The 13,967-nt window shown below is 48.4% G+C and overlaps 1 protein-coding gene across 1 annotated transcript in view; it reads left to right on the top strand.

Annotated features, from left to right (window-relative positions):
* Positions 1–13,967, top strand: part of RHOT2 (ras homolog family member T2) — a 410,048-nt gene that overhangs the window by 165,505 nt on the left and 230,576 nt on the right. Inside the window, exon 7 of the mRNA XM_086941319.1 lies at positions 2,526–2,634. Coding sequence (XP_086797445.1) covers positions 2,526–2,634 — 109 coding nt within the window. The remainder of the gene's footprint in view (positions 1–2,525; positions 2,635–13,967) is intronic.

Here is a 13,967-nt window from a genome sequence, read left to right as displayed (position 1 = left end):
GAACATACTGGATGGCAGGGCTGAATTAAAGAGTTAGATTGTCACATTGTATGTCCATTGATTTTCCTTCATCAATTTGAGAACCATCTGTGCCAAAGCATGATTTGTTTCCTATATCAGTCTGTTCCAGGAAGCAAACAATCCTACCTGGAGGAGTCACAGATGACTACACTACATGTATGAAGAAAAACCAAAGGTGGTGATGGACGGAGCGTTGACAATACAAACACTCACCCCCAGTCAACTGATCTGGGTCTAATCCATCACCGTTCTTTAGCTCACTCCGCCACCCCAGTTCAGACATGGCCATATGCAAATCAGTCTGACCCTGTGCCTCATGGGAACAGTCCAGCCCGAACTGCCAAGCCATGTCTTCCCTGGACCGGAATCAAGCTTCCCAGGACCGGTTTCTGGCATTACAGCCGTCTTCTGCCGGGCTTGCTTGACTCCAGTGGCAAAGTGAGCAAGGGACTCACGTCTGAGTATACCATGCCAACTTAGGGCGAACAAAGAAAAACCAAAGGTGGTGATGGACGGAGCGTTGACAATACAAACACTCACCCCCAGTCAACTGATCTGGGTTTAATCCATCACCGTTCTTTAGCTCACTCCGTCACCCCAGTTCAGACATGGCCATATGCAAATCAGTCTGACCCTGTGCCTCATGGGAACAGTCCAGCCCGACCTGCCAAGCCATGTCTTCCCTGGACCGGAATCAAGCTTCCCAGGACCGGTTTCTGCCATTACAGCCGTCTTCAGACGGGCTTGCTTGACTCCAGAGGCAAAGTGAGCAAGGGACTCACGTCTGAGCATACCCTGCCAACTTAGGGCGAACAAAGAAAAACCAAAGGTGGTGATGGACGGAGCGTTGACAATACAAACACTCACCCCCAGTCAACTGATCTGAAGTTGGCTGAAATGCCAGAAACCGGTCCTCTGTAGCTTGTTTCTGGTCCAGGGAAGGCATGGCTTGGCAGTTCGGGCTGGACTGTTCCCATGAGCCAGATCAGTTGACTGGGGGTGAGTGCTTGTATTGTCAACGTTCCGTCCATCATTTCCTTTGGTTTTTCTTTGTTCGCCCTAACTTGGCAAGGTATGCTCAGACGTGAGACCCTTGCTCACTTTGCCACTGGATTCAAGCAAGCCGGGCTGAAGGAGGCTGAAATGCCAGAAACCAGTCCTCGAAGGCTTGTTTCCAGTCCAGGGAAGGCATGGCTTGGCAGTTCGGGCTGGACTGTTCCCATGAGGCACAGGGTCAGACTGATTTGCACATAGCCATGTCTGAACTCGGGTGGCAGAGTGGGCTAAAGAACGGTGATGGATTAAACCCAGATCAGTTGACTGGGGGTGAGTGCTTGTATTGTCAACGCTCCGTCCATCATTTCCTTTGGTTTTTCTTTGTTCGCCCTAAGTTGGCAGGGTATGCTCAGACGCGAGTCCCTTGCTCACTTTGCCACTGGATTCAAGCAAGCCGGGCTGAAGACGGCTGAAATGCCAGAAACCGGTCCTCGGTAGCTTGTTTCCGGTCCAGGGAAGACATGGCTTGGCAGTTCAGGCTGGACTGTTCCCATGAGGCACAGGGTCAGACTGATTTGCACATGGCCATGTCTGAACTGGGGTGGCAAAGTGGGCTAAAGAACGGTGATGGATTAAACCCAGATCAGTTGACTGGGGGGGAGTGCTTGTATTGTCAACGCTCCGTCCATCATTTCCTTTGGTTTTTCTTTGTTCGCCCTAAGTTGGCAGGGTATGCTCGGACGTGAGTCCCTTGCTCACTTTGCCACTGGATTCAAGCAAGCCGGGCTGAAGACGACTGAAATGCCAGAAACCGGTCCTCGGTAGCTTGTTTCCGGTCCAGGGAAGGCATGGCTTGGCAGTTCGGGCTGGACTGTTCCCATGAGGCACAGGGTCAGACTGATTTGCATATGGCCATGTCTGAACTGGGGTGGCAGAGTGGGCTAAAGAACGGTGATGGATTAAACCCAGATCAGTTGACTGGGGGTGAGTGCTTATATTGTCAACGCTCCGTCCATCATTTCCTTTGGTTTTTCTCCACTACATGTATGACATTACATTGATGAATGCTCTCCTTCCAAGTATTCACAGGTGATCAGAAAGTCAGTGATGTGGAAAAAGCCAGACACTATTACGAGAACTGATAAGCAAGTAGGCCACAGTTGTTCGCTTTATACAGTTCTGCTGCGGAAATGAAAATCTGCTTTCTTCTAGCAACAATGAAATGGAAAGGAAAGGCCCTGAGTAGACGTTGATGCTCCAATGATATGGCATCCCCTTGTTACCCTAGAAGAACATACTACACTGTCACAACTGCAATGGTGGATTCTGTTGTTTAAAAATAGTAATATATTCACTGTGCATTCTGTATTTCCAATTCGTATGACAAATGCTTGCTTTCCTGTAAAGGAAGAACCACCCTCCTTTACCCACAACAAAATAGCTACTAATGCTTCTTGTTTTTCCATATCTGGAAATACATTGATCTTCCCTCTTATAATACTCCTCAGAATTCCAGTGATCCTGGTGGGAAATAAGTCAGACCTGCAGTCTGGGAGTTCCATGGAAGCCATTTTGCCCATCATGAACCAGTTCTCTGAGATTGAGACCTGTGTGGAGGTGAGACATGGCTTACATAGCTGCTTCACATAACATTTTCTGTTGTGATTGGAATGATGTTAAGTCATGAAAAGTAATGTTTAATAGGTCTGAAGATGTATTTGAACTACTTAAAAACTGATGAGTTCGACTGAGGCAAGTCTGGTGAGGTATTTGTAAGTGCAGTATGTATGTTGAAATAAACCATGGGAATCCTACTGGCTGTATGTTGGGAAGTGCGCACTACTTTGGGAATATACGGGATTCTGAGGATTGACTAACAAAGCTGAGTGGAGAAGTCTACATTGTGACTTGGTGCAGTGCTGTGGTGAGCGGCATACTTCACTTCTGTCACTGTTGGCGAGCTGCTACACGCCTGTATCGGAGCCCAAGAGAAACTCTCAATGTGAGAGTAGCCACGTCTCCACCAATAGATTGGTGCTGTTTTGCCACAGCATCTTGTGTGTTGTGCTTTACATGCTTAAGGCAGCAGTTATCATTCATAACACAGATATGTGACAAGGTAATCTGCTGTTTGCTTCCAGATGCAGGGTGGCCCTTCAGAAGTTACGACTATCAGTGGATGATTTCTATTACTTGGCTGCTAAGCTGCAATGGGTTGCTCGCTGGAGGTCGGCGCAATGGGACGAGACAAGCACTTGTGAGCTGGAGATGCTCACAAGGACTCTTATGACTCGTATTCTGATGCGCTCCACTCCTGTCTCGATGACTCGTGAGGAGAATATTCTAATCCTCACAGCAGGGTACGCGTGGGCAAGGGCACTGCAGAGGACTCACTCCATAATCCCCACAATTGCAAAGCCCCATTGCTGATGGCTAAGTATTGGCAACTTCCCAGAGGCTGGGTCAGATTATAGGTTTGGCATGACGCGGGTCTCAATAATATGGGAGATTTATTCACTGGAGGAGAACTAAGCTCTTTCTCAGACCTCAGAGAGACATATGACATGCTTGCTGGCATTTTCTTTTACACAAAGCTATAACAGGTTGGATCTGCAGCTGGTCGAAGATGGGCTCCTCGGAAATCCCCGGAACATGACTGCCTCCGTTATCTTTTTCTCATCTCTGGATGACCAGTAGGATTTCCCTACTGTACCAATCGCTATTAAGGAGAGTGCAGTTAGACCTCTGACCCCTAGGGCACCAATGGGAAACGGACCTAGGCCCAGCACTCTCTGACTGCTTGTAAGTCCGTACTGACATCTACCCCCAAGGTTTCTCGAAATGCCAGGTTTAAACATATTAAATTCTTTTACTTGCACTGGGTATACAAAGGTTCCTAATACGCAACTAGATTGTTCTCTGCAGCTCTGTTATCTAGGCGTGCATACTCATCTCAGAAGGCAACAGACAGATTCACAGATTTAGCTCTAATGCTTGCCAGGAGGCAACTAACAATGAATTGGAAATCCGCCTCTGGCCTGACCTGGGTGGCTGGGGTAGAGAACTAATCAAGTGGGCGGATTGCGAAAGGGAAGCACTACTCAGGGAAGAAGCAAGGTGAATGTGGAGAGTCCCCTTGTTGCCCTCTTGTGACAGGATACTGGTGGCTTGTCCGCAATTGGATAGTCACGGGAGAATTAGGGACATAGAGCAATCTGCATCTTCGCAGCCATTCTCACCAGTCGCATACTCCGCTACTATCCCTGCCTAAGTTGACTCACCTACTGTCCCTGCAGAATAACGCTAAGTGGTCTAGAACCAGTTTTCCTGTGGAATGTCTGAGCTGTGCTGCTGCCTGTGGCATCTGAGGTGAGACGGTGGCATGTGTGCTTGTGGCCTGGGGTGGTGCTAAGGGGGTCCTGTTCCTGGAACACAGTGGTCATCCCTTGTTTGACACTGACTGTATGACTGACCTCACTTAGCGTCCGGTGCCCATCATGATGGGGCTCAGACACTGCTAATTGTTGTTCTACTAGCGCCCACCTACCTGGTTTGTTGAGTTTATTTTTGTTTTCTTTCATGATTGTTTTATTTTTTGACCTATTCAATTTTGTAATTTGTACCAAAAATGCAATAAAGCCATTAAAAAAAAAAAGTGATCTACACTTCAGAGATAAGTGTGTCAGAGTTTCTATTGGTGGTTACATGCCACTAATATTATGGGAGGCTGCAAACATTTGTACACGTTGCCCTGCATATTTTGGAAACTTAAATCTCTATAGATTATTGCTCTAGTGTCATCGGCTGGAGAGCAATGGTTCTCTGATATCCCCAGTTCTAGATCAAATTGTAATTGCACAGGTTGGAGGAGAATATGGTGAAGGACATGGAACTTGGAATTAAAAGCTCATTTAAACACTCTCTTAGCTGTAAACTTATATAAAGTGAACTTAACCTATGGTACTTTGCCAGGTGACTGCTTTAATTCTTTTCTATCTATTATATTTGTAGTAAAGGGGGGTTGTGAGGTACAAGGGAACACTGGACAGAGATACGATCTGCCTTTCTTTTTTTCTTAAATGTTTCTTTTATTCTTTCTTTCTGTAGTCGTTTGGTGGTGTTAATGACAGACATTGGCAACAAAGGAAAAAAAAGAAAAGTATTCCAAAGGAAAACAAAAGGACAGTCCCTCCCTCAGTTCCTTCTTGTCCTTCCTCAGGCACTCTTTGGGTCTTGGGCTTCCAAGGACAACACAGCTTGTCTCTCGAGCCACAATGCGGGGAGAATAAAAAAAAAACAAGTCTGGATTTACTGGGAGGTTCTTTACCCTCACGATGCAGTGTTACCTCCACTGGTTGTTGAGAAGTGAGGGAGGGTTAGCATGTGGTAGATGCCTGTAGTGCAAGAAAAACAATGACACTCATGCTTTATTTCCTCGTGCCTCCCCACCACCCCCACCAGAATGACCCTTTCAGAGGTACTTGCCTCAGCAGAGGCACCCCCCACATGGTCGCATCACCCGAATCCCAATAACTTCAGACCGCACAAGTTTCTGTTTTATGGAGGAATTGAGGCCGCAGTTTATTAGGCATTTCCAACTTACAAGCGATCCTTTACACACCATTATTTTTCTCTGGCGAGCCCGTGTCCTTACCCCATCAACTCTGCACTGTGCCCTACATGCAGTGCAGCTATCTTCGCCAAGGTGACCTATCACCGTGCTTAACCCCCCTTTGCTCTGCACTGTGCCCTACATTCAGTGCAGCTATCTTTGCCTAGGTAACCCATCATCGGGTGACCTTTCACTTCCGGTGTCCACACATTTCCTTCCGGGTAAGCGTTTGTTCCCACCCCCACCTGGTGACTCTTCACTTCCAGTGTGTACCCTCTTTGTTACCTGGGCAAGTCGATGTGCTTCCCGCCTGTCAGACCCGATTTCCTGTTCCCCCACCCATCTCTGCGAGGTGACCCGGTAAGAGGTATCCCAACTTCCTCCATGCCACAGGCTCTACCCTCTGTTGCGTAATTGTTTACTTCCGGTTCACCTGAACCCCGGGGGGCTCGGGGAGCTTGCCAGTGACCCCCTGGGTCCTGATTGCCCCGCTTGCAGTCTGTGCCCGCTTCGCAACCTGCTTTTCTATTCCTATTGGATTGCTTTGTACGTACCGTCTGCTGTTCCTTCCTCCAACCAAATGACCTCTTGCAAGTCCACTATGCCTCTGCGACAAATCCAACCACCTTGTCCAGTCCCCCCCCCCTGAGGTCTTGTTCCTCCGAGGGTGGGTGGGCGGGTCTTCTCCTGACACAATTCCCGGAGAAAGAGGACCTTGTGCCCGGTGCCCACCTTTAAATACCCCTACCCCCTGCCACATTCCTAAACCTAGATTTACAGTTGAGCTGGCCCAGCCCCATTCTCTGGTGGGCCCACTCTTTCTCCTTCCTTATCTCCAGCCAATCTTCTAATGGTGCTCGGGCTCCGCTTCCCGGGGGAGGCCTCCACTGAGACCCCCTGTCCAGCCACTGTCCCCCTCCCCCTGGGGAGTGGGGGGCAGAACCAAGGGGCATAAGCCACGACCCGTGTCCAGGGCTGTGGCATCAGGACCCGGGGTGTCTGCTCCTTTCTGTGGGCTGCCGGGTTCAGTCGCGGTATAATATCCTCTCGCCACGTTCTCCGCCCTTCCGTGGCACTCTACCCCGTCTTCCTTCCTTAACTGGTCTCTCGCTCGTTGGGACGTTCCTCTCCGCCTCTGAACTCTGTTCCCCCTTCCTCTCGACTCTTCAAATCTCTGTGTCAACACCTTTTGTGCTGCCCTCTGCTGATGACGTCAGCGACTCCTCCCCGGTCCGTTCAGCCGACTCTAGACTGCTGGGTGTTTCCGGTTCGCTTGGTATGTCGGCACCACCCATTGGATGCTTCCGGAATGCCTCGTCTTTGTCCTCCTCACAATATTATCAAATCAAACTCGGTATTGTTGGAACCTTAGGGTGATGCTGATAATGTAGGCTTATATGAAAGGAACATTAAACAGCTGGAGTGCTTTTTCCTAAGAATGGCATAATTTTTACACATTGGAAGTTCTTATCGAAAGTAGAGAGCCAAATCAAAAAACTGTCCACTACATGATGCATTTAGGGTGGTTGTCGGTAAATTTCCAGTGCCCATATGCTTTATGAGTGCATACGCGATAATTTATTGGTGTATACATCTATCTGATCGAGACATCTAGCCGCAGATTCCTTATCTTAGAATCCTCCCCAGGCGCCAGACTGGACGTCATTTCCCGAATGTGAAATCAATGGAGTCTATTAAAGCCCTCTCCACGACGTTCCTTCTTTTCTGATCCAGCAACATTGATCCGCTTTGCAGTTCTTCTGGCTGTTTTTCGGCCTACTTATTGTTTTTTCGTCGACGGAACAGCGTGCCTGTTTTCTACCCTTTTCATTGTCCTCTGGATTCACATTTTGGGAGTCCTGTGGACAACAGATGTCTGCCAGGACCCTGACTCAGTTTGTAAGTGGTGACTGGGCAAGCACCATTACTCTGATGAATGCATGAAGAGAACGTCCCATGAAGTTCCTTGTGGCGCGGATGTTATAGTCATCAAAGTCTTTTAGTCTTCTTCGGTCCCCTACCTGGACCCCTTACCGACGGCACGTCCGCTCTAGGAGTCGTTCCAGCTGGTGTCATTCTTCGACATCCGGAGGTAAGTCTCAGCATAGGTAGTCGAAGATGCGGTGCCTTTCGCTTTGGTCGCCTACCTCTGGTCCCCTGCTCTTCTATTGAAGTGTCGGGCATAAGTCCACCCGCGTCTCCCCATCTATCCTGAGGCAGCGGAGTCTTTGACCTAGATAAGACAATAGTCTCAATTTCCTTATTCTATTATGGGTTGTCGCCTTCCTCTGGACTGCCCTTGGGCCCCACAGGAGTGCATCAGGTTGTGCCTATGTCCCCGCCGGCGGATTGTTCCTCGTCTTTAGGTTGGCCTCCTATTTCTAACACCTTAGCAATGCCAGTGCATAGCCCATTGAGGCTCCCACCTTTGTTTTCTGGTCTGCAGACTCCAATTTCGACGTTGGGCTCTTGTCTGCTGGATCAGATGGGGGTGCAGTCGACACCGATTGAAGTTCCTTCCGATGTCGAGGCGTCACCTTCTCAACTTTAACCGGCGTCGGATGCAGCGCAGATGGAGCAGACAGTCACGGATTCCCTTCCTCTGGTTTTTCCTTCTAAAGACCATGGTTGTGGAACTACTACAGAAAGTGTAATGTGTCCTCCTCCCATTTCCGACACGGTTCCACGCCCTATGCAGTCTAACTGGTTACCTGACTTGGGTTACGCCAGTGGCCTCCTGTCTCCTTCTCCTCCTGATTTGGCTATGGAGGCGAGTTCCGCTCGGGTTTTGGTTGTGGTGGACTTTGAACTTCTGTGTAATTGTCAACAGACCCTTTACTTGGCGTTCTGCATCCTGACTAGTCTAATGTAAAGCCTGTCCTTCTATTTTTGTGACTGTCTTTTCGATGTCCTGTTGGGTAATTGGGCTAAGCCGGAGACAGGGCTCCCTGTTGATCGCTCTATTTCTCACAGGCATCACCTGGCCCCAGAGGATCCCTCCTGTCTCCATAGACATCCATTTGTTCAGCTCTTTGTGGTGCAGGCTGCTTTAGCCTCCCAAAGGGAAGCACTTGGCTTAGCACAAGTATGTAGGATATGCTTTCAAATGCAAAACATTACAAGGAAATGCAATTGTGATTGAAAAATAATTTGATACAGGTTTGTTTTTACTTTTAAAAGAGTTGAAAACACATAGAAATTACTTTAGAGTACTTTTTAGTTACTTTTACTACTAGGAGTGATATGCCTAGAAATCACACCATGGGTCTTACAAAACATAGGTAAATACAACCGTTTTTAGATCAGAGAAAGTTACTTTGGTTCTAATAGAAAAAGTCAGTTCAACACTTAAAAAAGTTTTGGATAAAAATCATAACATTGGTTTCTATGGAGAAAAAGAGTGTTAATGGATTCAGGTAAGTAAACAACCTGCAAGAATGGCTTTTGGGGTTTAGTACCAAGATTCCTCAAGGTCCTGTTAGGCACTCAAATCGCACCACCGGCTGCACTAGGGCGGCCGGGTGTAGAGTGTAGAGGTCTAATGTTAGCCAAGGTAGCTAGAGGACCTTCGGTTGGGGGCTGCTTACGAACAGGCCACTAGGATCTGGGAGCAAAGCTCCTGGGGTTGGGATCAACACTGCAGGGGCCAACAATCACCACAGGAGCTGCACCACCAGAGACACGGAGGCGGTCGGATTCTGAGTGCCATGAAGACTTCGGGAGCTCTGTGATTTGCAATGACAATCTCCGGTTCGAAGAATAGGCTGCGGGCTGAGCCAGGAGGATTCCTGAAGGTGACCACCGGCAGGAGAGGCAAGTTGGGTTCTTGAGAAATGCCTTGACTCGGTCGGTTGGGCCACCCAAGGCCGTGGGGCATCGGGTGTAGGAGTGTTTTTAGGTGTCTGGTCTTCATACCAGGTCTGATTGGGGGGGACCCTTCAGGTTGAGACTGCAGGCGTCGGTTTGAAGCTCTAGGTAGGTCAAGGATCCCCAGAGCTCAGAACATGGGCGTCGGGGGTAGAGTGGTGAAGGATTGCAGAGCCGCCTGAATCCGGGCTCTGTGTTGAAGTCTTTGGTTGAGCAAATCCGGTGCTCATGGGAGACAGTCTGTTGGAGGAAGGCAGGGCAGGTCCTCCAGGTTCTGGATGGCTGCTGGCTGCTGAACACACTGGAGTTCCACTGTGAGGAGGTCGGCATTGTGGCAGGCTGGTAGCAGTTACTGTCCTATTCTTCCTGGGTCAACACAGCTCTTCGGTCCGTCTTCTTTCTTCCTTGAATATGAGAAGCAAAGGTTCAGGGTCGCCTTTAAATACAAAATTTAGGTGCGTGACAGGGGTGTGCAGGTCGGGACCAATAGGTCCCTTCTTTGGGGTGAGTACACCCCCTATTATGCCATTCACCAGTGGGAGGGGGCATGAACCTCTCCCTAATTGGCTGGTTCCCCTCATCTTCAAGAAGGAGGGGACTGAGATGTGTGCTTTGCCTCTCCTCCCCTACCTGAGGTGTGGGGTTGGCACAGGTGGGCACACCTCTCCTCCTAACTTGGCTGTCTGCCTGAGTCTCCTGCCCAAAGTGGGGGTCAGAACCGGTGGAAGCCAGTTGCTGGGGACAGCAATGGCAGGGACAGCTTATATCGGCCACATGCCTTTAAAGCTTCCCCTTGCTGGACCTAGCCCAACCTGAGGGAGGTGGCATGACACCTCTGCCCAGGATGGGCTTTGTTTCTGGACCCAGGGTGGAAGGCCCCCTACTCAGGGGTCCAGAAACCTGTCTGGTGGTGGCATATGGCGGGTAGCCATTCAGGAAACACACCAGGGCTTGTCGGTTTTCAGGGGGCCTATTTAAGATGCCCTCTGAGTACATTTGACATTAAGTCCCACACTGGCATCTCTCTAGAGTGTGGATTTTGTCAAAGGAAATAGGGTAAATCAGGGGCACACAACAGCAAAGCGTGTCCCTGAAGGGGCTCAGGCCACCACTCCAATATCTGTTCCCAGTTGCCCCTCAAACTCGGCGGAGACTTCATCCCGTCCATCCACCAGTGTACGCCCAGATGGTTGTGTGCCCCCGGTCAGTAATAGAGAACCGCCCAAAGCTCCACAATATTCTGGACAGGAGGACTGGAAAATTGCAGGCAGAAGGCGGAAACTGAAAATGAATCCTGAAGATTGGGGGTCTAATCTACCACACATCGATCTACCCCCTGAAAGTGCACCTTATGTAGTTGTTCTAACAGGGGTACCCAAACTGGGTGAAAACGTAACTAAGTCCTATATAGAACTAAAAAATAATTCAATCCACTGGTTGAAACAAAACAGACCACTCTCCAGAAATGTGAAATGCCAAATTTGATTTGCCTGAAGAGTGGGATGGGAGGGTTGCAGACCCAAAGACGTGGAGGGGGATTGCATTGTCATTAATTTTAACACCTTAGCTGCGGCGCAATTCCCTCCCCAGTGCTGCGCTGTCCATTCGAACTAGTGCTGAATGAACGTCCAATGGACGTGCGCAGCACTGGGGAGGTAGTGCTGCCGTCGGCCAACGCACCGACGCAGCACTTAAGGGGTTAAGGACAGTAGAGTGGTTGATTATGTCTGCATGGGGCCTCCGCAAAATTTACAAACATTAATCCAATCCTTTGATCTAAGCTATTTTTATCCCCCCCTTAATTATAATATGAACCAAGATCATTATGGAATTAAAAGGGGGTGGCAGTCTCAATATGCTGCTCCGAGTCATGGTGAGGTAGGGGGTGGAAATCAGCAATTTTTAGACTTCCCAGCAAGTAATAGATTCAGTGTAGTCGATCTGGTCGATTGACCACCATCCATTACCACACCTACAGGTAGACCATCAAAGGGAAATAGGGCAATTAAAACACAGGAGGGACCCCTACTGGGAACAATTGGGCCTCTTTGACTGAGGAGGTAATACGATCTAGTGATAGTAACCAAACAACCAGAGTGGCCACGGATTTAATAGATGGGAAGCAGGCTATAATGATGGATGCACATATTTTACCTAGTGAAGCCCCGCCATCGTTTGAAGTGGTATCTCCCCCAAGCCTGTACACTAGTCTCTCTGATGCACTAGATTGCCCAGGCCCGGTGGGAAAAGCTGGGAGCAATGTGGAGGGTCCCATAGACGGCCTAAAAATGCTGTCATGGAACATTGCGGGCCTTGCTGCCAAACTTGACCTGCCAAGTTGGGGAGATTTTATAGACCTGCATGGGATTTGCCTCTTTTAAGAGTCTTGGGCCTTAAGCCCTATCCATAGAGTTGGGTTTGTGTCTTACTGCGAGCCAGCAGTTAAGGGCCCTAGAGGCAGACCATCGGGGGGCCTATGTATATTGGTGGGAACACACCTTGGGTGTGAGGTGAGAAGAGAGGATACTCACTCTCCCGAAATAATTTGTATCCTCATAATCAATAGAAAAGCACCAAAACTGGCACTTATTAATATCTATTCGCGGCCAGTTCAGCATGGTGGGATATCCCCGACTCTAGTCTCCCTGGAGAACATTCTAAATTCCATCCCAGGTGATGTGTCCTTTTTGATTGGTGGGGACTTCAACTGCCATTACAAACCTTTGAGCGGCCTCACGAAATCTATTACAAGTATAGAGGATGCACTCTTGTTAATTCCACCTCCGAATACATATCCGATAAAGGGGTGGACCCCATTAGTCCTCCAAATAACCTCGCTTACACTTACCTTCTCCTTGAGGGCTTGTAATGGGCGATTTCCGAGAGATAATCCTGGGCATCCAACCTTCAAGAGGGTACGTCAGGCTTCTGCTATTGATTATTTTTTAATAAGTCTCCAAATTTGGCACAATTTGGTTGACTTTAGTGTCGTACAGCGCACCAAAAGTGATCATAATCCATTGGTCATTTTGCTGGATTTTGGTATGATGGAAACAGACCAAGGAATCGTAACCCCCCCTAGAAGCAATCTTAGAATAGTGGAGGGAGGGAGGCACATCCGTTGGGCCACAATTATTGAAACTCCAGAGACAATACTAAGAATGTATAAGAGTATTATTCCTATTCTAAAAAGGGTAAGGATTGTTTAGGGAAATATTACTAATATTGGCCACTGTGATGACCTAGGTAAAATCCACCAGGAATTGGTTGTAACCCTGGGCGAGTACTTTTTTAAAAAAAAGCTTACTAGCCACAAACAGTGTGGGGGGAAAAAAACCCTGGTTTAGTAAGGGTTGTAGGGTGGCAAAGCTAACCCTTTTATCAGCCCTTAAGGGGGGTGATCGACTATGTATAAAGGATGCTAGGCTAAATTTTAAGAAAATTGTTTTTAATAGTAAATCAGAATGGGAAGCCGAACGATGGCGGTCAATTAAGGCTGCCCTAGATGCAAAAGATCCAAGGTCCTTTTGGAATTTGGTTCACACAGGAAAGCCAGAGGGAAAGACTACTATTGAACCAAATATTGCAGAGGAAGCCTGGCGTCTCTATTTTAAGGAATTATATTTAATTACGGCAATTGAAGTAAGTGAGACGCCGGTCTGCCTCCAAACTCCCGATCTCTTGTGGAATATACCACCTTGCACCCAGGCCGAAGTTAAACTACCTCTGGATAAGCTCCAATTGAATAAAGCTCCAGGACTAGATAGGATCCCGGGAGACCTTTACAAAAAGAACAGCTAGTGTGGGTCCCTTATCTTCAATTACTCTTTAACGCAATCCTTCTGGGCCTCCAGGCCCCTAGCACTTAGGCAGGGGCCGAGATTATCCCCATCCATAAAAAGGGGTCCCCCCATGGAGCCGGCCAATTATAGGCCTATTAGCCTAATCGATGTATTCCAAAAAATATACGCAAGGGTGTTGTTAGAAAGATTGCAGGAATGGATTCGTGACCACAAAATTTTGACCCCATTGCAAGCAGGGTTTAGGGCCAAATCCTCTACTATAGATCAACTATTTAGGCTCCAGCTTATTTACTGGAAGCATGTAGTATTGGATGGAGGGAGTTTATACCTTACCTTCGTGGACCTGAAATCTGCATTTGATATGGTGGATCGCAACCAGTTATGGAGTATTCTGTTGGCTATGGGAGCTCCACCATATCGATGCTTTCAGTTTAAACAACTCCACGAAGACACTTTTGCTAGAGTCAGGTATGGTAAGAACGGCCAACTGACTGCACCGTTTCCCGTGGGTAAGGGGGTGAGGCAGAGATGCGTGCTCGCGCCGATCCTCTTCTCCCTCTTCCTAAACGGTTTAATTCAAGAGTTATCAGCCACTAAGGATATAGACTCCCCGAAATTGTCCCCTCGTAGATTTCCCGCATTAATGTTTGCGAAGATACCCTGCTGCT

This window comes from Lissotriton vulgaris, chromosome 10 (assembly GCF_964263255.1).
Source record: "Lissotriton vulgaris chromosome 10, aLisVul1.2, whole genome shotgun sequence".
Classification (NCBI taxonomy): domain Eukaryota; kingdom Metazoa; phylum Chordata; class Amphibia; order Caudata; family Salamandridae; genus Lissotriton; species Lissotriton vulgaris.
The sequence above is the reverse complement of the archived record's forward strand: the minus strand, read 5'-3'. Positions and strand labels throughout refer to the sequence as shown.